Source organism: Aspergillus ibericus (genome assembly GCF_003184845.1).
Source record: "Aspergillus ibericus CBS 121593 unplaced genomic scaffold BO80scaffold_3, whole genome shotgun sequence".
Lineage (NCBI taxonomy): Eukaryota > Fungi > Ascomycota > Eurotiomycetes > Eurotiales > Aspergillaceae > Aspergillus > Aspergillus ibericus.
The window spans coordinates 979,072-1,002,064 of NW_020292101.1; the positions used below are offsets into that span (position 1 = coordinate 979,072).

Sequence of the window (22,993 nt, forward strand, 5' to 3'; positions counted from 1 at the left end):
AAATCCTTTGTTACATCTTTTGGTCTGCGTCCGCAGCCACTTCATCATTACATCTAGTCTTGATTCCTACTCCGGATACTTCCCCTCCAACTGATTCTCGCAACCTTCCATCTCCGCGGCCGATGCGGTAATTCTCGAATATCCTTCACTTCTAGACTTGCGCAGCACCGGTGACTGATTTTCCTACACCATGGCCGCCAATAATACGGTCATTTTTGACCTCCCACCCCTCCCGACCTATACCTTGACTCCGCGTCCTCCGGTCCTCGCCCCCATCCCAGACAACATCCTGGCTTTGATGCTACCCATCGTAGCCTACTGGGCCTTATCCATGGTATATCACTACATCGATGTCAATGACTACTTCCCTCAATATCGCCTTCACACACCAGTGGAGGTGCTGAAAAGAAACCGGGTCACGCGCTGGGAGGTGGTGCGAGATGTCATACTTCAACAAGTTATCCAGACGCTCGCGGGCTATGCAGTGAGCTGCTTTGATCCTCCCGAGTGTCTGGGCAAGGAAGAGTACGATGTTGCTGTCTGGGCTCGCCGCATCCGCCTTATGCAAAGGGGTCTGCCTCACCTGTTGGCTCTCTTCGGAGTCGATGCTCTGGGTTTGGGTAAGAACCTGTCGCACAATGGTTGGACAATGCTCGGAGGCGCCATTGCAGGCGGGCACTATCCTGCATTCACTCAGTCCATCATTCTGGAAAGTGGCGCAGAAGCAGTGGCTCCTGCTTTCACGAGTTGGGAACTTTCGACGGCCAGCTTCATCTACTGGATTTTCATCCCGGCGCTTCAGTTCCTTTGGGGCGTCTGTGTCGTTGATACCTGGCAATATTTCCTGCACCGCGCGATGCACCTGAACCGGTGGCTCTATGGTAAGTAGTTTCCCGCTATTAGCCGGACAGCCGATTCATAGATTCTAGTTACCTTCCACTCCCGCCATCACCGCTTGTACGTTCCGTACGCATTCGGCGCTCTCTACAACCACCCAGTCGAAGGATTCCTCCTTGACACTGCTGGCACCGGCGTCGCATTCTTGACGGCTCGCATGTCCATTCGTCAGAGCATGTGGTTCTTCACCTTCTCCACCATTAAGACGGTTGACGATCACTGCGGCTACGCTTTCCCTTGGGACCCACTGCAACACTTTACTTCCAACAATGCTGCGTACCATGACATTCACCATCAAAGCTGGGGCATCAAGACCAACTTTTCGCAGCCGTTCTTCATTTTCTGGGACCGTTGGTTCGGTACCCAGTGGCAGGGTGACGTGAAACTCCGTTATGAACGCTCTCGTGAAGCTGCTCAGAAGCAGCTGGACAACGATTCTGGTTTCGACACTCCAGCTTCCGGGAGTGCCACTCCTACTGTCCCGGAAGCACCGGCCGAATCAGTCTCTCGCCCCCGGCGCAGAAAGACTGTTACTCTTTCCCCTCATGTTGACGGTTTCAAAGGCGTGAACCACCCCGTCGCTAGCAGTGTCCTATAGGATGCCTTCTTTCTTCGTTCATTGTTGCTTTATAATAATCTTCACCTTCTGCCTTCGCCGCTCAACGGGGGTCTTTGGAGTTGCGGGACGTCTCCTACTTCCGGCTGCTGTCTGTTCATTGCCTAATTTTACGCTGTATTAATAGTCCGGTTGATGAAACCTGTTATGGACCTGTACAATGTCTTTTTTCCTACTGTTCGGTTTATCAGTTACTCGGAGCAGTCCGCATGACCTGAAGATTGGAAATTGATGAGCCTTTTCTTTGTTTTATTCCGCTCAACCTTGTCTTCACCGATTTGTACAAATTTCACATATTCACATTCCCGCTTCGAAACTGAGTAATATGCAGGTCAACACATTATGAAATAGCATTATCATATGAAAGATAAGGACAACTGCCAACAGATTTTCTTTGTTGGATCCAGTGCCGCCTGTTCTCTCGTCGTGTGCCAACGATGCTTTCCACCTCGTGGAAACGATCACAGACCCAGAAACGGAACCCATGAGCGTGGGCCACGCGGTGAGTTAGACTGTTTGTCTTCACCCCCATGGTCTTCATCTGCGTCGCTATATTCGTCGCTATCCTCACCACCATCCTCATCACTATCTTCGTCACTACCATCGCGACTGTCACCTTCGCGGTCGCCATCTTTATGGTCGCTCTCTTCGAGGCCGTCCTTCTGACTATCTTTGTGGTTATCCTCGTGGTCATCTTCGTGGTCATCTTCATGGCCATCTTCGTGGCCGTCTTCGTGGCCATCTTCGTGGTCCTCTCTGTGGTCGTCTTCGTGGTCGCCGTCTTCATCGATATGACTGTCGCTATCCTCACTATCCTCGCTGCTATCATCGCTACTCTCCTCGCTGCTTCCTTCCTGGACATCGTTGTGGGCATCTTCGCGACAACCATCTTTGAAGTCACCGTTCTTGTCGCCGTCCTGGTCTTCATATCCTTCCACTAGTGCATCGCTCAATTCATCCCTCTCGCTTGCAAGCAACAGGTCTGACACGTCGGTCATCAGCGGCTGTAATTTATCCGTTGGCGCGGTTAGAATGTGTTGCCACATATCAACTCGCATCGGAGGATCCTGCGACTCATGATGCAAATGTACACTAGAAACGCTAGGTGTAAACGACAGCAGCAGGTCTTCGCCTTGATCGACCGTCACTGGACGGGTAACTTGCACGTTCTCGACGACAGGCTCGGGATCGACCTTTTCCGGGACATAGCAGTACTTTGCGATAATACTGTCGGCAATGGTGTCATAGCTCTTGGGGCGCTCCATTTTCGGACATGCCAGGTCTTCCAGGAGCTCTTTTTGCTCGCTTGGGGGCTTCTGGGCGGCGCCTGCGTTCCGGTAAATGAGGATCGAATAGGGAATCTCCCTTTCCGTGCTCGCTCTTCCTGGCAGTCGCCGCCTTTGCGCTTTGGCCAGGTTGTATGCTGCTTTTCTGGCGGCTTTAGCAGTTAACGCCATAGCATCGCTGCAAGCATATAGATCGGAGGCATTCGCGTGATGATCGATCCCCGCCTCAATGAAGGCGAGAAGCCTCGGGTAACGATGGCTCCGTTTTGTTCGCCCGCGACTCAGTATCGCGGCCCGGAGGTTCTGCAAGCTGAGTGGCGCCGTCACAATTCTTGCGAGCATACAGGCCTCACATTCATTTTCTTGGAATTCGTCTAGTTTCTTGGAGCGCTCTTGCTTGGAATGGGGGGTTCCCCACATGCCCGTGATTGCGTTGAGAGCGCGCATCAAGGCCTTGTTATCCTCCGTGAGACACTCTACGTACCACTTGAGGATGGCCACGCGGTGTGTGACTTCGCGCTTGAGCAGTTCAAAGGCGCTGTTGATCATGCACGGGTTCAATTCTCGATGAGCATCGCAGAGGACGGCGGGACATAGCTTGCGTTTGGGGACCAGCTGCATGACTATGCTTCGGCGCAGCCGGCAGGGAAGTTCTCGGATGGTCGTTTTGATCGGGTCGGATGCTGCGCAAATTTCACCGGGGGCATCAATGTTATTGTCGCCACCGTCATCGCCAGTTTCGCCCATGACCAGGACGCTGATGATGGACTTCAGTTCATCCTTGGTGAGTTCGGTTATTGATAAGGGGTACTTGAGTATATTCGGCAATTTCGGCATGGTGGTCTACCAATGATTTCTTGCAATGTCAACGACCGCATAGCTCTGGACAGCCTACTTCTGAGGCATTTATATGCCACTCGGCGTGTTGCCAGAGGGAATCTCCCTTGCACGAGTTTATTGACATGGCGTACACGGGAAGCTTGCAAAACTGCACCAAGCGACATGTCCCGGAGTTTGACCAAACGAGACGGTACCTCACTAATCTGAAGGAGATATGCGAAGGTTTCTTTGTGTTCATATTCATGTTGTTGCAATGGGGCAGTTAATGTTTGTCTGGAAGGGGAGTTTCAAGGCCAGGGTTTGAGTGTAGCATAAATAAGGTTTGGACACGGCGTTTTCCTGGCCATAGGCTGACCTGCCGTGATGCTTGGGTCGCGGTTGTGAAACATTCCGCTTTAGCCACTGAACCATGAACGATTGATTCAGATGGTTCCCCTAGGATTGAGAATTTTGAAGCGTGATATGGCACGTCCATGTGTACTGTCTGTAGATCGGCAGATGTCGTAGGGTACCGTATGTCACCAGAGTATTCCCATGTCTTCATAGTTATAGAATTCGATATGCTAAGCGATGGGCTATCGCGGGTGTCACGTTAGATAGCGGCATTAGTCCGACCCTAAGTGGCCGGGGCACGGGCTAGTGTTGGCCGACAGCCAGTGAGAGGCCCGTGAAGGGAATGAAAGGAGGGGTTTGCCGATGGCCCCGTGCTTGTCGACACCATAGTAGATAGGGGATCCCAAGAACAATGCAAGTTTCCTCTCAAACCGCATCCAACTGACATGGAACTGACATACAATCGGACTGAAAGTGTCTCATGCAAGCAATTTCTGCCTCAGGCTGCCTCACTGCCTGCTGCCCTGACTAAGCCGTGTTATCAGATGCAGGCCTCGAGGCGATCCAAGGTTCCATCCGGGGCAGAATTCGTCCGATCCATGAGCTGGTCCACCGCTATCGGCAATGTCCGTCAAATTATTCCCTGGCGTTGACACCGCTTCCCGGTCTTCCTCAGCGCCGGCGTGTCAGCAATCAGCATCGCAGCTAGCTTAGATCATGGGCTGTGCCGTGACCCACGCTCCATCCTGATAAAAGAGACCGGGCCCCATGCTGTCTGACCCATTCCATTCCAAGAGCTTTGCTGGTTATGACGCATGCGAACTGCTCATGAGTGAGCTTTTGCTGTTGCGCGCCTTGCTCCATCGTCACAATGGAGCCTCTCGTGCCTGTACCCATGGTGCCTTTAATGACTCCGGGCGGGGCGGGAGACATCGGTGATGTTCCTGACCCTGGTTTGGTGCAGAGGTAGGTTGATTCCATGACAGTGATAGGCAATTGCTAAATGATGGTAGAGAAATCTGGCAATACCGAACCCGAAAAGCCTCAGCTTTTGTTGGCGCAGGAAATTTGCATCTGGCGTTGTTGCTGTCTTCCTGGGTGGTGATTGTGCTGTCAGTCAGTCGGCGCTATGTTCGACACTTCCGGGCGAAATCGCGGGCTCCGATCTCCCCGCAGGGGCAACCCGAGATCGTGGCATCGCTGCCCTACGCGTTTGCGCATCTGGCGGCCGCCATTGCGGCCTGTTGTCTGGCCGGGACTGATATACATCTGGGAGGGAGTTGGAAACGGTCTCTTTTACTGACCTATGTGGTGCTCCTGGGGATTGGACGGCTCTGCTGTAAGAGCTATGGCGGTCGGCAGCATATGTATTGGCATATGAATGGGGTGGTGATGGGAGCGTTGGTACTGGCGGTGACGCAGGATATAGCGCCCATGACGGTGATCGGCGCGACGTATCGGCCAAGCTCCGTTGGAGCTGCGATTGTAGCTTGTTTGGCTGCAGTGGTGGCTATCGCACTGGCTACTCCCCGTCCGCGACGCTCGGTGCGTGACACCGAGACGGATGAATTGGTGGAAGCCAAAGTGTCGCCGGAAGAGACGTGCTCCCTATTCTCGTACTATTGCTCGTATGAGTGGATCACGTATGTGATTCTGCGAGGCTGTCAGAGGGATCTGACCCTGGATGACCTCCCTCCGCTACCTACATACGATGAGCCATTGAAATGGCTGAAGAAGATCAAGAAGCAGCGTCTGAAAGGGGGAAAGACCTTCCGGACGCTGTGCCGGATGCTGAAGAAGGATATCCGAACCATGATGTTTTGGGCCGCCTTTACGGCCGTGGTGGACTTTCTCGCGCCGTACTCGATGCTGCGGCTGTTGGCCTACCTGGAGAATCCCCGGAGTGCGATCCTCCACCCGGCGCTGTGGATTGCCCTATTGTTTGCCGGGCCGGCGACTCGTTCGCTGTGTTACCAGCAGTACATCTTTACGGCTACCCGGCTGCTGGTCCGTGTGAATGTTTCCCTCGTGCAGGAGTTGTATCAGACTGCCATGCGGTCGTTCATCTACGATGATTCGGTCGGGCAGTCTGATGAAGGGAAACAGGCCAAGTCGCGGAACCGGGCCGAGTCCAAGGGGGCTTCGAAATCGAGCCAGGCCAACCTGACTAGTTTGATGTCGTACGACGTCGACGCCATTTACAGCTCGCGCGATATCTTCTATATCGCGACTGCAGGCCCCATTTCTACCACGCTCGCTCTGGTGTTTCTGTACCAGATGCTGGGGTGGCCCTCGTTGTTTGGTGTCCTGATGCTGCTCTGTTTGTCTCCGTTGCCTGCGATGGCGTCGCGCAAGGTGTCCCGTATTCAACGATCCGTGATGCAGGCCACGGATGCTCGACTGGCCAAAATCTCCGAGTACTTGCAGTCGATCCGCACGTTAAAGTACTTTGGCTGGGAGCATGCGGCGATGAGCAATATTAATGACGTCCGGCGCGTGGAGCAGCGCCGTCTGTGGAGACGTAGCGTTTTCGTGGCGCTGATCTCCATGGCCGGCGAGCTGTTGCCGCTGCTCAGTCTGCTCGTGATGTTCTCGGTGTACATTTTGTTTACTGATCTTCCGCTGCGGGCCCCGGTTGCCTTTACGTCTTTGTCCATCATGGAGACGCTGCGGGTTCAATTCATCTGGCTGTCCAATATCAGCCGATACGCCGCGCAAGGGTCCGAGTCGCTCCGCCGTGTCGACCGCTTCTTCGATACGGCCCGCGAGATCCAGCGGCATCCGGACGGGCCGTTGGAGTTGACGGACGCGACCTTTCGACGCACCCCGATTGCGGCCTTCCGGCTGCAGAATCTCACGGTCCGCTTTAAGCCGAATGCACTCAATGTGGTGACCGGCCCGACTGGCGGTGGCAAGACCTCGCTGCTTCTGTCGGTTTTGGGCGAGACGGTGCTGGAATCGGGGGCTGCGACATGCCCGCGGGATGTGGCGTATGTGCCCCAGGCGCCGTGGCTCCAGAACGACACTATCCGCCAGAATATCATCTTTTACAGTCCGTTCGATGAGGCGCGGTATGCCCAGGTCATCGAAGCCAGTGGTCTGGCGCAGGATCTCCGACAGCTCCCGGCTGGTGACCTCACCATGGTGGGAGAGCGAGGAACCTCACTGTCGGGCGGCCAGAAACAGCGAGTGTCTTTGGCCAGGGCTTTGTACTCCCCGTCGAGTACACTCCTTCTTGATGACATCTTCTCGGCGCTTGACACCCACACCACGAGTCTCGTATATGACAAGTGCTTTCGCGGCGGGCTGCTCAAGGACCGGACGGTGGTGCTGATCACTCACTATCCGGCTGCCTTGCAGGACGCCGAGCTGGTGGTCCGCTTGGAGCATGGCAAGATTGTGCCGGCTCGGGCGTTCAAGACGCAGTCTCTGTCGCAGTCCCGATCTACCACCCCGGGCACTGATACCGACTCGGTGTCTGTGCCCGTGCCGGTGACCGAAGCTTTGAATGCGCCGTCCGAGCCTGCTGCCCCCGAGTCAGCTCCTGAGCCTGAGACCCGCATCTCCAAGGAGACGTCTGCCACGGGGCGAGTGCCTCGCACGCTAGGTACGTTGTGGATTGTTCTGGTAGTTCATGGCTGACTCTTCAGCGCTTCGCTATATGCTGTTGTTCGGCGGTCCGTCGTACGTTCCGCTCGTCGTTGTCGCCACTATTTCGGTGCAATTCGCCTACTTTGCCATCACGTATTGGCTGTCTATTTGGACGGGGGCGTACGAGCAGTACGAGCACCCAAACACGTTGTTCTATCTTGGGGTCTACGCCGCGTGCATCCTCACGTTTCTGTCGTTGCAGCTGTGCAACAATCTGATCTATCAGTACGGCAGCTGGGTGGCGGCCAAGAAGACGCACCACCGGCTGGTGACGGCCGTGCTGTCGGCGCCGATTGCCTGGTTCGATCAGAACCCGATCGGGCGCGCCATCAACCGCTTCGGCAACGATACCCGGTCGTTGGACACGGTGTTGGTGGAGTGGCTGCGGATGTCGATCGAAAATATGCTGCGGTTTTTGCTGCGGATTGCCAGTGTTGCATCTATCATGCCGATTTTTGCTCTCCCGGCGGCGGTGATCTGCTCGGCCGGCTTTCTGATCGGGGAAATGTACACGCGGGCGCAGGTGTCCATCAAGCGGCTGACTTCGGTGAATTACTCTCCGGTCTTTTCCCACTTTACCGACTCGTTGTCCGGGTTGAGCGTGATCCGGGCGAGAGATGGCATGGACCAGGTGTTCCAGAACTTGCTGGCAGAGAAGCTGGCCGTGCATGCCCGCTCGTCGGAGGCACAGTACAATTGCAACCGCTGGGTGTCTGTCCGCACGGATTTCTGTGCGGCGTCGGTCGCGGCGGCCGCTGGGTGCGTGGCGTACTTTTGGTCGGGGTCTGCCGGCCTGGTGGGATTCTCGCTGACGAACGCGATCGGACTGAGCCAGACCATTCTGACGCTGGTGCGGACGATGAACGAGCTCGAGGTGGAGCTGAACTCGTTCCAGCGAATGATGGAGTATGCGGAGATTGAACCGGAGGAGACGCTGGGGGTGGAGGAGCGGCGCAGGGCGGAAGCATTGCCTGCCAGCTGGCCCACGTCCGGCCGGGTGGAGTTTACTGAGGTCACGGCTCGATATCAAGCTGACGGGCCTGATGTGCTGCGGAAGGTGTCGTTCGTGGCCTATCCTGGCGAGCGCGTTGGCATCGTCGGACGGACGGGAAGCGGCAAATCCACGCTCGGGCTGTCGCTGCTGCGCTTTGTCGACATTGTCGGTGGCCAGGTGACCATCGACGGGGTGAACATCGACCAGATCCGACTGAACCGGCTGCGCACGAGTGTCACGCTGATCCCACAAGAGCCGGTGTTATTCTCCGGCGACGTGCAGTCCAATCTGGACCCATTTGGCGAGTCAAGCGAGACCGAGCTGCGCGCGGCCTTGTCGGCATGCACGACGATCCAAGTATCCGGCGAGCCAGGGAAGCTGCGACCGCTGTCCTTGGACACACCTGTCGCAGCCAACGGCGAGAACTTTAGCCAAGGCCAGCGCCAGGTGCTGAGTCTGGCGCGGGCAATGTGTCGCCGATCCAAGGTGGTGTTGCTGGACGAGGCGACGGCATCGGTGGACCACGAAACAGACATGCACATGCAGCGGGTGCTACGGACGATGTTTTCCGACTGTACGATTATTGCGATTGCGCATCGATTGCGGACGATTATGGATTATGATCGGGTGATTGTGATGGGGGATGGAGAGATCATCGAGTATACCTCCCTCCACTATCCTTTTTTTCTGTTTGATGCTGACTTGGTAGGAATGATTCGCCGAAGAACTTGGTCTCCCAGAAAGGAGTGTTCTGGGAGATGTTACGGAATACCGGAGAGTATGAAGAGTTGATCGAGATGATGGGGGATGCCGAGACTAGATCTTAAAATAGATGACAGTTCAAATAGATAGATTACATAGAAAAGTGAGATTACACGGTCTCTCCCAGTTGGCCTGATACAGATTCCGACAGCCAATGCTTGAATGGATTCCATAGTGGTATTGAACAATGGATGCTGTTGGCTTATCAAGCAAAAATAAGATGGGAGATTTCATCAAGACGATATGGCCGAGCGGTCTAAGGCGATAGACTAGAAATCTATTCTCTTCGGAGGCGTCGGTTCAAATCCGACTGTCGTCGTTTTTTTCCTCCCCCCATGTTCCTGTTATTTTTGATTAATCATTGGCAGTCAATTGATTCGCAATTCAAATAAACTGTACAGAGTAGACTAATATGAAGTAGTGGGCTGTGGATGCTCATACTTCTAGTGATTATATCCGTGCTATCTGACAAGTCGCGGGGTGGATAGTAGTAAACTTCATCTATGCTGACTACATCAATCTGCCATGTTGATCCAGCTAAATGTATATATTAGTATATCCTGCAGTGGTCAATGACTGTTGATATGTCGCAGGGACTTATTTTCTCTACTGTGATATACTAGTTGCTGGGTAATATAATTCCAATTATATATTCTCACTTTCAACCTGCAATATTGAGCATATGCCAACGTGCGATGTAGGGTTTCCGTTTTTGACGTGCGTCGTAGGGTTTCTACCATCGTGCGCTCTGTAGCTTCTTCCTTTTCACCAGGTTTGCACTCAAGGTATCTCCTCGCTATTTCTTCAGAGCCAGCAGAAATCACACCATGTCTAACCAGCCTCCCACTGGTCCCGTGGCGCTAAAAGCGCCAATGATATTCTGCTCGAGATACCCCCGTGCCTCGAAATAGGCCCAGGTTCAACCAAGTCCTCCGCCCTCCACAAAGTATACTTTACAGGGATGCTCGCGTGTTGGACGACCTTTACCCAAGATGTGGAAAGGTTCTATGCAAGCACCGTACAGCAGTCATCCTCCCCTGGCCAGCCCTTAAGTTTCACAGCCGGCCATCCGTTACCTCCCTATAGCCTGTCCCACGAGCTGGTTGCTGTTGGTGATGAGACTGGTGTACAGGGTAGGTTCAACCAGCTCGTGGGGCAGGCCGTGGGAGGAGTATTTCGCCATGAGCAGATGGATGTCAGCTTCGGAGACTTTTAAGTCTTGTGCTATAACCACCCCCTATAAAAAAAGTCCCCGATTCGGTCTTGAGGACTTCGGCCGGGATGCCCATCGCCGTGGGGGAGTTGAAGGTACCCTGGGTAGAGGACCATGTCCCCTCTCGTCAGTTAGCGAAGGAAGATCGGTTTCGCCATCTGTTAGGTATGTCCCATTCTATGAGTGCAACAAGGGGGAGGGGGGGGAAGAGAGAGGGGAGAGGGGAAAAACAATGACCAATGTACCTGGTTATAGGCCAGATTGCATCCTACCTCAAGGACCTGGGTCTGAGCTATGGCTTCTATACCACCGTTGAAGAAACCGTTTTTCTCCAAGTGGACGACGCCCCGGGAGGTCATCAATCGGTCTTAAAATACTCCCCCATCATCAGTAGGAAAGATACCTACCATCCGGGGCAGTCAGTAACCCTTCGGCAATGCTTCTACTTCCTGGGGGGCCATGGCGGCACAAAACCCTCACCATACCACGGTGGTGAGTCGCCGTAGACGATGGACTGGGGCTTACAGGCCATGAAGCTACCACTAGTGACTCGAATGTATGTAGAATGATGATCAATAATCATGAAGGCCTTGTGTCGAAACCAAAATACAAAATATGTTGTATGTATAACCATGGATCCCAGTGCAATGGGCACATGGGTTGAAATTGAATGACTTTTGGGGGGGGAGACCGGTCATTCACTCGTCACCTCCCCCACCACCCAACCTATCTCCATATAAAAGACAAATTTTCCCCTCTCCCTCCTCTCCATCCCTCTTTTTCTCTCCCTTCCTCCATCTCGCCGAATTTAACTTTCCATCAAACCAGTATCCAGATACACCACTCTCTTATCAAAATCATCATGGCCCCGACAACCTGGTTTGCCCAAAGCCAGGCCCGGCCTGGCACGGTCGTCCAACTGAGATCCCACGCGTGGGTGATCCGGGAGCAAATCAACGAGTATAACTGCCAACTCTCCTTCGACGACATCCCCCCCGGGGTGTCGTGGCCCAGCTACGCCTGTGCTCGCTTCCTGGTCGACAAACAGGGGGCCCGTCCGGCCGTCCGCGCCCTCATGCGGATATACATCCAGGTGCCCCTGGAAGGCACCGAGGCCGAGCCACCCTTGATCCGAGCCCAGCAAGCCAGGTCGGAATTTCGTCCCCGCGAACAGGGCGCACTGGAACAGTATCACGACTCGGGGATTACGCCCCGTCTGCTCGATAAGAAGTTAGATCGGCAGGAGCCGTGGGGCGTCGTGCCGGGTGGGTTTCTTCTTCGGCTGGTGTGGGAGATTGTCCCGGGGGAGAGGCTGGGACTGGGATACGGGGAGTCGATGTTCTGGGGTCTCCCGGACGAGGAGCGGGTGTTGATTCGGGAGAAGTTCAGAGTGGGGTTGATGTATGTGACTCCCTCCCGCCTACTCTGGTAGTTTGGTATTCGGCTAACACGCAGCTGTGCGAGGTGTATAGGAACCTTTTTCGTCGAGGGATCTACTATCCCCGTCCTGGGACGTGTAAGAATCTAATCTGGCATCGGGAGAGTGGGACCCTGTCAGTATCCAGTATCCCCACTGCAATATGACAATGGAACATGCTAATTGAGGTTGGTGGGATAGGTACTTCGTTGGCTTCTTCGACTGTGACACGGCCGAGGGCATTCAGACCCACTGGAGTCCGCGGGTGTGGATGGGCTGGGGGCTGTCGCGGTCGAGTTCGGAGGAGGGGAGGTTTGAGGCGGAGGGGGATGTGTGTACTGATCGATGGATTTTGTAGTTGTCAGGGTGATTGGTATGGATTGGGTATTCTGTCTGTCTCAGATACGATCCTTGGTAATCTAGAAGACACCAGCATTATATCCTTCCATCTTGATAGATCGGAGTACTCCTGCTTCTGCAGAACCCGCAACTCGCTCTTCGATAGAGGTGATATCTCGTATACTCTCGTATATATGAACGATCACAACTACTCTGCACCCTCTGCACCCTCTGCAACAGGCCACCTCAGCACCACCCCCTCCCCCCCCTCCAACACTACCTCCACCACGACCCTCCGCTCCAGATTCAACCCCACCTCATACCGCCCCGGATACACCACCCAATCGCCATTCGTATCCACGCGGGCCAATGCCCCGATTGGCACTTCCACGCGCAACTCCCTCGTTTCCCCTACTTCCACCCCCCCTAGCCTATCCCACCCGACGAGCCATTTCTCAGGATATGGCGCCGGGCCGGCATCCCTTGTCGTGGCGAAGAGCATGGCGGTGTAATCACTTGCCATACTTCCAGTGTTGGTGATGTGGGCGGTGAAGTTGAAGAGGCCTTTTTGGGTGATACTCACCGTCTCCGGATGGGGAGTGGCCAAGATATCCGGGATATGATACCTCCGTGTCTGCGTTTCGTTCGTGGAGGAGGAAGAAGAAGAAGAAGAAGAAGAAGAAGAAGAAGAAGAGGAGGATTCCTCAAAACTCGTATAAAACAACCCATACCCAAACGGATACACCGCCTCCCCGGTATACCACTTATACGTCTGCCCGGGATTCCCCGTCGCACGATCCGGGCGCAGACTCATCTCCAAGGCCGAAAAGGATTCCGCATACTCCGCCGGATACTGCGTCGTGACCAATCGCCCCGCCGGGGCTCGCACCCCCGTGAGAATATCCCGTAACGCGGCCCCCCCCGATTGGCCCGGATATCCGCCCCAAAGGAGAGCGGAGACATTCGGGTTCTGTTTCAAGGCGGAGGAATCGACCTGTCCGCCGCCCATTTGCAGCACGATGAGGGGTTTCCGGGCGGCACCCGCGTAGGTGGCGAGTTCCTGGATCAGAGTGAGTTGGTTGCCCGGCCAGCCGAGGGATTCGCGGTCGAGGGCTTCCGCTTCGATGGTGTTGTCGATGCCGCCGGCGTAGATGATCACGTCGGCGGCGTGGGCGGCGGCCAGGGCGGCGGGGAAGCCCGTCGTGTTGGTGGTGGCGATGGCGGTGCCCGGGGCGAAGTGGACGGGGTACCCGGCGGATTGGAAGGCCGTGAGGGGGCTGATGAGGTAGGGCGCGGTGCCGTAGTAGTTGCCTTGGAGTTGGGTGGTGGCGTTGGCCCAGGGGCCGATGAGGGCGAGGGAGGTGTTGGTGGGGGGGGTGGTCAGGGGGAGGGTGGCGTGGGTGTTTTTGAGGAGGACGATGCCTTGCACGGCGGCTTCGTAGGAGATGTTCCAGGCGTCGGTGGTGCGGACGTCCGTCCAGGAGAGGCTGCGGTAGGGGGAGGGGGTCGGGTCGAAGTAGCCGAGTTGGACGAGGGTCGTGTATAGTCGGATGAGTCCGGACTCGATCTCTGAACGGGAGATCTCCCCCGCCGCGATGGACTCGTTAAAGTGCCATTGGTACGTCGTGCCGCAGTCGATGTCGGTCCCGGCGCGGAGAGCATCCGCGGCGGCTTGGGCTTCGGAGGCAGCATAAGCGTGGGGGTTGTAGATGTTATACACGGCGTCACAGTCACTCGAGACATAGCCATCGGGCACAAAGGAGAACGTGTCACGAAGCAAGGTTTGAAGGAGATACGAGCTGGCACAAGTGGGCACCCCGTTGACAGCATTGTACGAACACATGACGCTGTGGACGTGAGCATCGCGAGCCGCCACATGAAACTGCGGCGTGTAATATTCCGACAGATCTTGCGCCGAGATGGTCACATCATTGCCCAGTCGGGAATGATTGTGCCAGTTCTCCAGATCGTAGCCCGCAAAGTGTTTCGCCGTGGCGGCTAGCTTCAGATGGGATTCATCGCCTTGGATGCCGGTGATGTACTCGTAGGCATACGCCGCGGCCAACGTTACATCCTCTCCCGGAGTCTCCTGCCCACGACCCCAGACCGGATGGCGAAAGGCGTTGATGTTCGGGGCGTAGACATCCAGGCCGTAGCGACCCGCGTTGTTGAACGCGCGACCCTGCGTGGAGATGATCGAGGCGATCTGATGGATGAGCGTGCGGTTGAGAGCTGCCGTAGTCAAAATCGGCTGCGGGAAGGAGGTCGCCCATTCGTAGGCCCCATCATCGGTAAAGTTGGCTCGGTCCAGGCCATGCAAGGCTTCACTCCAGACCTGGTACGGGGGGAGGCCGAGTCGGGGTACCCCCAAACCAGAGTTGCCCGTGTTGGCAATCAGTTCCTCGAGCGTGAGCAGCGAGATGAGGTTGGCGGCCCGTTCATGCGGTGTGGCCGATTGATCACAGATGAGCTGCGAACTCAAGGGCCCGGTGCTGCAATTGGGAAACGACAGCGGCAGCGTAGCCACACACAGCGGCCACAGGTCGGGGTTGGCTTCAATGGAGTAATTGACATAGCTGGTGTTGGCCTGTCCCAGTGCGGAGGGCAGCAGCGCCGCCAATGCCAAAAGAGCGGCCATATCGTCTGCTGGTGGTGGTGGTGGTGCTGCTGCTGCATCCATCCGAGGCTTTATAGGGTTCCGGAGGATCTCCGCGCGGGGTTTTAGCCTGAATCCCCGGATCTGGGGTTTAGCCAGCATGAAAGCAATTCCATTATTGATGATTAGTATATGTATTATGCAGATCACGGCTAAATCCCATCTGATCAATCGGCCATCTCAACCGGCGGCAGCTCTGCCTCGCTGGCATCACTGCAGCACATTCACCGTGTCCGGCCCTAACAACGCCCCCAATCGGCCCACCACATCATCCACCTCCTCCAGGTGCAACACCACCGCTTCAATCTCACGCTGTCGCTCCTCACTAATGACTCCTCTTGTCACAGCCCGCCACTTGGCCAACACTTCCTCGTTCGACAACGCCGGATTGACCCCCCGCGGCGCCTTGACCACCGTCTCAATGACCTCGCCATCCGCAAACGTGATCTTCACGCGCTGCGCCCAGGAATGATCAAATTCCGGCACCTCCCGACACTCGACCTTCTCCATGACCTCCCACAGGGCCTCGCGATTCAACTGCCCCGGCGCAAACTGCCCCGGCACAATCTCCCCATCCACCACCTGCAACGCCACCGCATACGGCACACACATCTGCGCCGCCGTGACCGTGGCCGGCTTCTGCGGCGCCCATCCCCCCTTCTTCATCGCCGCGCGCGCCATCTCCGCCTCAATCTTCACCATCTGCGGCCACCCCGCCATCCGCTCGGGATACCTCCGCTGCAACTCCCGAATACAATCCACCGTGCAATGCGTCCCCGCCATCAACGCATACGGCTTCTGTCGAATCTTCTCCATCTGCCACGTCTCCCCGAGTCCCCGACTCACCTCCTCCGGAAAACACCGCGGCTCGTGTTCCGCCCCGAGCGTAAACATCGGCAAGAACCCCCCATACGACCGATCAAAGATCTCCTTGATCCCCGTGAACCCTTGTCGGGCCAGATACGAGGCCAGCACGCCGCTCCGGGCCGCAAACCCATGCTGCATCCGCTTCACCATGCTCTCGAACTGCGCCGACATCAGTCCGCATGCCTGCGTGCACGCCATCCCGAGCGCGTCTTCGATTTGCGCCGCGGGTAGATGCAGGAGCTTGGATACGGCGGCCGCCGAGGCCGCGGGGCCGAAGATGGCGCCGGAGTGCCAGCCGATCGTGAGCATGTGGGATCCGCCGAGGGCGTAGCCGACTCGGGGGCCCACTTCGTAGCCGGCGACCATGGCAGTTAGGAAGTCGTGGCCTGTGATGGGTTGCGCGGGGTGCTCTTGTTGCGCGGCGGCGAGCACGGCGGGGAGGATCACGGAGCTGGCGTGGATGGGCGCTTCGACGTGCACGTCGTCGAGGTCGAAGGCTTGCACGAAGGTGCTGTTCAGCAGGGCGGCTGCGTTGGGGGGGAGGGTCTATGCTGATTGATTAGCTTGGGGTTGATCTAAGGAATGCTGAGGAGGGGGAGGGGGATATACCTCGTTCCATCCGATGATGGTACATTTGCCGGTGCCTTCAATGGCGGTGATGGCATCATGGGCCTTGACGGACCATGGTAGCCGCGCGCCCAGCAAGGCACAGCCCAAGCCATCCAGCATGAGGTACTTGGCCCGGGTCCGGATCTCCTCCGGGATGGTGGCCGGAGACAGCTCCTCGAGCCAGCTGGCCAAGGTGCGTGTCACCGAAGTGTCCGAGGTGGCGGGGGCAGAGTGCATGGTAGATGTGATGGAATGGATGTGATGTGATGAGTGAGAGAAGGAGAGGTGGCAGGACGCCGCTTTATAGCTGGCTGCATCGCGGTCAGCTGTTCTAGAAGCAAGCTATCACGTCCGACCTGATCTACATTCATCAACACTGCCGATCCTTCAGCCCCCGCCACTAGTTACGCCTGACAATTCGATCCCCATTATTGCGTCGATGCGTCGATCCGCGGCGCTTCTATCTCCGATCACATTAAGCAAAAGCACAAAGCGCATCGATTATTCCCGAGTATGAGAGATGTACCTAAAAAAACCCCTAGCAAACAAATTACTCCGAACAATGACCCATCCCTGTACAATTCCATCCGTCAATCCCTCAGTTGGGCACATACACCTGCAAGGGCCGCCACAAATCCGGAGCCCGTTCTAGAGGAAAGTTAGTATCATCGTATACCCAGAATGCGGCATCACTTACCCGTCTGTTCCTTCCAGTGTGCCATCACGCCCGACACCCGCGAGCACGCCGCCAACACCGTCGCAAACTGCGAGTGGATGCCCAGCGCCGTGTACACAAAGCTGCCGTACAAGTCCGCGTTCGCCTGCAGATTGCGCTTCACAAAGTACTCGTGCGTGCTGGCAATCCGGTCGATCTCCATCGCCACCTGCAGCACCGGATCCATGTCGCGAATGTCCCGGTCCCGCGTCAGCTCGTCCAGCATCTCGCGCACGTACTTGGCCCGCGGGTCCACCTGCTTGTAGATCCGGTGTCCGTACCCCGACAGCCGGCACTCCTTGTTCACCACCTTCTCGATCAGCTTGGGCACATTCTCCGGCCCGCCAATCTCCCGCATCCCCCGGTAGGCTGCGTCGATCGCGCCTCCGTGCAGCAGGCCGTAGCCCGCCATCGCGCACGACACCATCGACGACAGCGGATCCGTCAGCGTCGACGAGGTGTGTAGGAAGGCCGACGTCGAGTTGGTCATCTCGTGGTCGGCGTACAGTGACCACGCCTTGGTCAGGATCTCCGCCGCCTTCTCCCGCGTCACGGCCGGGTTGTTGTCCACGAACCGGCCCATGTACAGGATGTTCTCAATGTACGTCAGGTTCGGGTCTGCCCCCCGGTAGGTCTGCCCCGTCATGTGACAGTGCACCAGCGAGGAAGCCACCGCGGTGATCGCCAAGGTGCGGATGATCTCCTCGTCGACCATCTCCGGCCGCCGGTTGTAAAGGTTGGCACCCGCGTGCGCCGGGATGAGCTCGGGCTGATCCGCCAAGTAGCCCGTCAGGACGGCCCCAAGCATCACCATGGGTGGGGTCGTACGCCTGCCAGAGGTTAGCTGCATGCGTCAAGATATCAAGGAGGCATCTCACGGGAAGGTGGCCACAAGCTGCTTCACGTTCTCCGGCACCACCAGCATGGCCTGCGCGATCCGGCGCTGGAATCGCAAGCGCTGCTCCGGCGTAGGGAGCGAGCCCCAGATGAGCAGGTGGGTGATCTCCTCGTAACTCTTGCCGATGAGGGAGGCCAGAGGATGTCCGCGGTACAGAATGACGCCCTCGTTACCATTGCTAGCAAAGTCAGTACTCGGTGTAAGCTATCAGAAGGCAGACAGAACGCACATGTAGGTGATGCTGGACATCTTCACCGCCGTGTTGCGGTAGCCAGGGTCAATCACCCGGAGGCCATCCTCAAACTGCTGTCGCGGGCTCTTGCCGGCCCGGTCCACGCAGATCTGACGGAAGCCCATGGCGGGCACCGCGTTGCGCACGATGGGAATCGTGTACTTGGACCCCGTGCGATTGTCCCGCACGGTCAGCGTGCCCTCACGCTCCCCCGACAGCTCCTGCTCCAGCAAGGCATTGATGTAGTTGCCTTGAAGCGGCAGCAGACTCTTGCCGGCGTCGAAGAGCCGGCCCAGCCAGGATGCCAGTGTGTATGCCATGATGAAAGAGGGAGAAGAAGGATTGGATGGATTGCAAAGGAAGGTTGCCGCTGTTGCTCCTGTTCTGTCTGGATCGGATCTGAAGCTCTTATTTGTACCTCGTCCTGCCAGCTGCCGTCTGTCCGAGAATCCACAGTCGCGGCCGGAATAGTTCACAAGGACGACTGGATAGCCCGAGATCGACAGTTAAGCTTCGATCCATCCACTAGTGACGGCCTGCAGCAACTATCACGGTAGATCAAAGGACCGCGGTCCGACACGATCTGCCCGACTGGCATAAAAGGCGGTTCCTGTTCAGTCCGTCTTGTTCGCCATCCTTCCCTCGTCCCTCGCTGAGCCAATCCAAATATTTCCGTCAAACCCTATCACCCTGGAAAAACCCTCCCCGTGCGCTTTTGGCACCATGTCTTCTTCCGATCGGCAATATGACGAGGCCATTACTCGCCTCGTCGAGTATGTGTACCACTATGAGGTGACCAGTGATTTGGCCATCCTCCGGGCCCGCCATGCCCTCATGGATGCGCTCGGCTGCGCGCTGGAGACCCTTCAGCAGAGTCCCGAGTGCCGTGCCTTGATCGGTCCCTACACCCCTGGCCTGGTCGCCCCCTATGGCTTCAAGCTGCCGGGCACCTGCCACCAGCTCGATCCGGTTAAAGGAGCCTTCGACATGGCCACCCTGATTCGGTTCTTGGATCACAATGATGCATACCCCGGCGCTGAATGGGGTCACCCGTCGGGTATGTCCGCTCCGCGCCGCCCACACCCTCTCCCTCGAGGATGTGCAGTCCCAGAAGCTGGGGTGGATTAAGAGCTAACGGATCGACACAGATAACTTGGGCGCCATCTTGGCGGTAGCTGACTGGCTAAGCCGCACGGGCGCCACCAACCAGCCACTAACCGTCCGGACGGTCCTGATCGCCATGATCAAGGCCTACGAGATCCAGGGTTGCTACCAAGTTCGGAATGCCTTCAACAAAGTGGGGCTGGATCACACCCTGCTCGTCAAGATTGCCTCCACCGCCGTCGTGGCGTGGCTGATGGGTCTGACGGAGGAACAAGCCGCCGTTGCCCTCTCCCATGCCTGGGCCGATGGCCACCCTCTGCGCATCTTCCGTCAGAGTCCCAATGCCGGCCCACGCAAGGGCTGGGCCGCCGGCGACGCTGCCATGCGTGCCGTCCATCTGTGTCTGCTGGCGCGCGCCGGTCAGCCCGGCCTCCCTAGCGCGCTAACCGAGCCCAATTGGGGCTTCCTGGCCGTCAGCTTTGGGGGCAGGGAACTGCAGCTGCCACGGCCGTTCAAGACGCGGGTGATGGAGGAGGTGTTCTTCAAGCTGATCACAGCCGAGGGCCATGGCATTTCCGCCGTGCAGGCGGCCATGTCGCTGGCCGAGACAATGGCCAGCCGGGGTATCGACCCCGCCACGCAGATTGAGCGGATCGATATTCGCACCCATGAGGCGGCCGTCCGCATCATCGACAAGCAAGGTCCGCTCACGAATGCCGCTGACCGGGATCACTGCATGCGGTACATGGTGTCGGTCGTCCTGCTGAAGAACGCGGTCATCGAGGCGGACGACTACCACGATACGAGTGCGTGGGCCCACGACCCGCGCGTCGAGGCCCTGCGCCAGCGGATCCAGATGGCCGAAGACCCACAGTTCACCTACGATTATCACCACAAGAAGTCGGGCGCCAGCGGACTCACCGTCTTTCTCACGAATGGCGAGCAGCTGGACGAGGTGGTGGTCGAATACCCGATCGGGCACCCGATGCACGCCGATACTTTGCCCAAGGTGCGCGCCAAGTTTGAGCGCAATATGCAGGGTATGTTCACGACGGAGGAAATTAGCCGAGTGATCGACGCGATCCATCAAGATAGGCTGCCAGTGCATCGATTGGTTGACCTGCTGGGTCGGTGATCGTCGCGCTAGAGCAAAGTGTGGGGGGAAGCTTGATAATTCTGCAGTAGTAACTTTAGGGCAACCCGAATTTTGGGACCAACTGTGTATAGCGCGCGATAGATAGGGAATCCGAGTACAGTTTCCACCGCAGTGGGACGGACTATTGAATGCGATGTGTGGTTCTGCGATAAGCTGTCAGATCTGTCAAGTAATGAACCTCGTATGCAACTTAAATTGTGAGCAAGGGATGCCGCCAATCAGTGTTTTCCACGACGGCGTCCGACATGTCTGATCTTCCGTCGCCCGGAAATAGCTTCCAACTACCTCGGAGTAAAGTGCCTCCAAGCGGCTCCATGGGCTGTCACAACTGATCAACACCCTCATTACGTCGGCCGTCTTTTCACGAAGCCTTTAGCTTTGGCCTGGTCGCGTCCTGCCTGGGTTTTGCGCCGCCGAGCCTTGTTTTCAGCTCTCCAGAGACAATATATCATTAGATTCCCAGGCGCGGTCTTACTGCACGGCGAGAATTACTCCGACCAAGCCGAAGGGCTGGCGAGCCCCTGTACGTCCATTGAAAGGGCCGAAGACCATTCAAATGTGCCCGACTGGCGCATGTTCTCCGGCTCCATTTTCCACGCTTTGTTCTGACACCGGACAAAATGCTTTTCCCTCTCGTTAGTGCGCTGTTAGTCCTGGTGCTGGTCATCAAAAAAATCTCCACGCGGTTACACAGTAAGTCCGTTCCCCTTGCAGCGAAACCAATCTGACCTGGACCAGACCGCACTCAATCGCGCCGCCATGGCTGCCTCCCAACCCCACAGGAGAAACATCTGGACCCTGTGCTGGGGCTCGACTCTCTCCGCAAGACGGTCAGGGCTGTGCGCGAGCACCGTCTGCTGACCTATATGCAGTCCCGCTTTCTTGAGATGGGATACACATTCGAATCGCGTACCCTGCGAAATGAGGTGCTGCATACCGCCGACCCCAAGAATCTGCAGGCCATTCTGGCCACCAACGCCAAAGACTTTTCCATCGGGAAGCGTAGGGTGACGGCCTTCCAGCCGTTGCTCGGTCACGGCATCTTTGCGGCCGATGGGAAGCAGTGGGAAAAGTCGCGTGGCCTGCTCCGTCCGAGCTTCACCCGCGATAACATCGCGGATCTAGACATCTTCGAACGGCATGTCGGCCAATTACTCACCTGGATCCCTGCAGATGGCAAAACGGTGAATCTGCAGGACCTTTTCTTCCGCATGGTTAGTTTTTCCTGAGAATTCCCCTTGCAGCAATAGCGTTGCTGACTGACAGGCAGACTATTGACTCTGCCACGGACTTTCTTTTTGGCCAGACGGTCGGGACTCTTCAGACCGAACGGTCCCCAGTTGCAACCCAATTCTCTCACGACTACCACAAGGCCCAGGACGGCGTGATCACTCGCGCACGACTGGGGTCGCTTATTCACCTGCAGCCCAGTTTCAAACGCGAGTTTCAGCGAGCTGTCGCTGGATCCAGGGCCTATGTGCACCGAATCGTGCAGGAAGCCGTCCAGGCCCATAACAGGCCCGGCGAAAAGAAGGTCCAACCTCCGGACTGTTTTCTAACCCAACTGGTCGAGCTTACCAGCAATGAGACCGAGATCACTGACCAGCTACTCAATGTCCTCCTTGCCGGTCGAGACACCACTGCCGGTCTGCTGTCGATTCAATTCCACATCCTCGCCCGCCGACCAGACGTCTGGGCCAAGGTGCGGGAGAATGTCTCCAGCCTGGAGGGCAGACAGCCATCATTCCGCGAACTGCGCGATTTGAAATATGTGTCTTGGGTGATTAACGAGAGTGCGTGTTCTGCCTGTCTTCCCCGAAGACATTCATACTAACAAATTGGCCAGCGCTCCGCCTCTACCCGATTATCCCCCGTAACGTCCGCAAGGCCGTCAACGACACCGTGCTTCCGACCGGTGGTGGCCCGGATGGGCAGTCCCCTATTTTCGTGTCTAAAGGCATGAACGTCACATTTGATGTATACACGCTCCACCGACGGCAGGACCTCTATGGCCCCGATGCGGCGGAATACAAGCCTGAACGATGGGAGAATCTGCGGCCAGGGTGGATGTATCTGCCATTCGGAGGTGGGCCGCGGAAATGCATCGGACAGCAATTTGCACTGACACAAGTGGCCTACACGACCGTTCGGCTGGCGCAGAGATTCGAACGGCTTGAGTCGAGAGACACCAGACCGTATGAAGAGGATCTGACCATCACGCTGTCGAGTCGGTACGGCGCGCAGGTGGGGTGTTTTGCTGCGTAGACCTGACTATAGATCATTGTGGTCTGGCAGTATCGGGTGATAGACATAGTGTACCATATCTTTCCAGGATAGAGGACAAATAGATGGGTATGAAAATTTATGGGTTCAAGAACATTGGAAGTGAAGTGAAGGGATCGAGGAAT

At 56.7% G+C, this 22,993-nt stretch overlaps 10 protein-coding genes and 1 non-coding gene across 11 annotated transcripts; 7 read left to right on the top strand and 4 right to left on the bottom strand.

Moving 5' to 3' along the window:
• Window positions 1-5: 5 nt before the first annotated feature.
• On the top strand, window positions 6-1,735 carry sur2 (sphingosine hydroxylase). Its single transcript, XM_025713662.1, has 2 exons — window positions 6-881; window positions 930-1,735. The coding sequence occupies exons 1-2, from the start codon at window positions 191-193 to the stop codon at window positions 1,493-1,495; spliced, it is 1,257 nt and encodes a 418-aa protein (XP_025579836.1). The 5' UTR covers window positions 6-190; the 3' UTR covers window positions 1,496-1,735.
• Window positions 1,735-3,768, bottom strand: BO80DRAFT_138277 (uncharacterized protein). Its single transcript, XM_025713661.1, has one exon. The coding sequence runs from the start codon at window positions 3,634-3,636 to the stop codon at window positions 1,975-1,977; it is 1,662 nt and encodes a 553-aa protein (XP_025579837.1). The 5' UTR covers window positions 3,637-3,768; the 3' UTR covers window positions 1,735-1,974.
• A 656-nt stretch (window positions 3,769-4,424) lies between these two features.
• Window positions 4,425-9,528, top strand: BO80DRAFT_398117 (putative ABC multidrug transporter). The gene is made up of 4 exons (XM_025717415.1): window positions 4,425-4,938; window positions 4,986-7,579; window positions 7,623-9,276; window positions 9,327-9,528. The coding sequence occupies exons 1-4, from the start codon at window positions 4,844-4,846 to the stop codon at window positions 9,442-9,444; spliced, it is 4,461 nt and encodes a 1,486-aa protein (XP_025579838.1). The 5' UTR covers window positions 4,425-4,843; the 3' UTR covers window positions 9,445-9,528.
• An 88-nt stretch (window positions 9,529-9,616) lies between these two features.
• BO80DRAFT_t34 lies at window positions 9,617-9,698 on the top strand. The gene has a single exon. It is a non-coding gene; the product is annotated as a tRNA-Ser (tRNA).
• Window positions 9,699-10,660: 962 nt separating this feature from the next.
• BO80DRAFT_441093 (uncharacterized protein) lies at window positions 10,661-11,098 on the top strand (the record flags this gene model as incomplete). The annotated part of the gene is made up of 2 exons (XM_025721168.1): window positions 10,661-10,757; window positions 10,848-11,098. The coding sequence occupies 2 exons, from the start codon at window positions 10,661-10,663 to the stop codon at window positions 11,096-11,098; spliced, it is 348 nt and encodes a 115-aa protein (XP_025579839.1).
• Window positions 11,099-11,454: 356 nt separating this feature from the next.
• Window positions 11,455-12,024, top strand: BO80DRAFT_441094 (uncharacterized protein; the record flags this gene model as incomplete). The annotated part of the gene is made up of 1 exon (XM_025721169.1): window positions 11,455-12,024. The coding sequence occupies one exon, from the start codon at window positions 11,455-11,457 to the stop codon at window positions 12,022-12,024; it is 570 nt and encodes a 189-aa protein (XP_025579840.1).
• Window positions 12,025-12,556: 532 nt separating this feature from the next.
• xlnD (beta-xylosidase XylA) lies at window positions 12,557-14,986 on the bottom strand (the record flags this gene model as incomplete). The annotated part of the gene is made up of 1 exon (XM_025724172.1): window positions 12,557-14,986. The coding sequence occupies one exon, from the start codon at window positions 14,984-14,986 to the stop codon at window positions 12,557-12,559; it is 2,430 nt and encodes an 809-aa protein (XP_025579841.1).
• A 228-nt stretch (window positions 14,987-15,214) lies between these two features.
• On the bottom strand, window positions 15,215-16,717 carry BO80DRAFT_345552 (MmgE/PrpD family protein; the record flags this gene model as incomplete). The annotated part of the gene is made up of 2 exons (XM_025715331.1): window positions 15,215-16,417; window positions 16,481-16,717. 2 exons carry the CDS (start codon window positions 16,715-16,717, stop codon window positions 15,215-15,217), a joined length of 1,440 nt encoding a protein of 479 aa, XP_025579842.1.
• Window positions 16,718-16,897: 180 nt separating this feature from the next.
• BO80DRAFT_138457 (citrate synthase) lies at window positions 16,898-19,105 on the bottom strand. Its single transcript, XM_025713663.1, has 4 exons — window positions 18,323-19,105; window positions 18,074-18,271; window positions 17,178-18,025; window positions 16,898-17,128 (listed from the first exon to the last, which is right to left on the bottom strand). The coding sequence occupies exons 1-4, from the start codon at window positions 18,643-18,645 to the stop codon at window positions 17,079-17,081; spliced, it is 1,419 nt and encodes a 472-aa protein (XP_025579843.1). The 5' UTR covers window positions 18,646-19,105; the 3' UTR covers window positions 16,898-17,078.
• BO80DRAFT_345478 (2-methylcitrate dehydratase) lies at window positions 19,049-20,564 on the top strand (the record flags this gene model as incomplete). The annotated part of the gene is made up of 2 exons (XM_025715325.1): window positions 19,049-19,382; window positions 19,474-20,564. The coding sequence occupies 2 exons, from the start codon at window positions 19,049-19,051 to the stop codon at window positions 20,562-20,564; spliced, it is 1,425 nt and encodes a 474-aa protein (XP_025579844.1).
• A 641-nt stretch (window positions 20,565-21,205) lies between these two features.
• On the top strand, window positions 21,206-22,850 carry BO80DRAFT_441099 (cytochrome P450; the record flags this gene model as incomplete). The annotated part of the gene is made up of 4 exons (XM_025721170.1): window positions 21,206-21,278; window positions 21,324-21,799; window positions 21,856-22,378; window positions 22,432-22,850. The coding sequence occupies 4 exons, from the start codon at window positions 21,206-21,208 to the stop codon at window positions 22,848-22,850; spliced, it is 1,491 nt and encodes a 496-aa protein (XP_025579845.1).
• Between the last annotated feature and the right edge of the window lie 143 nt (window positions 22,851-22,993).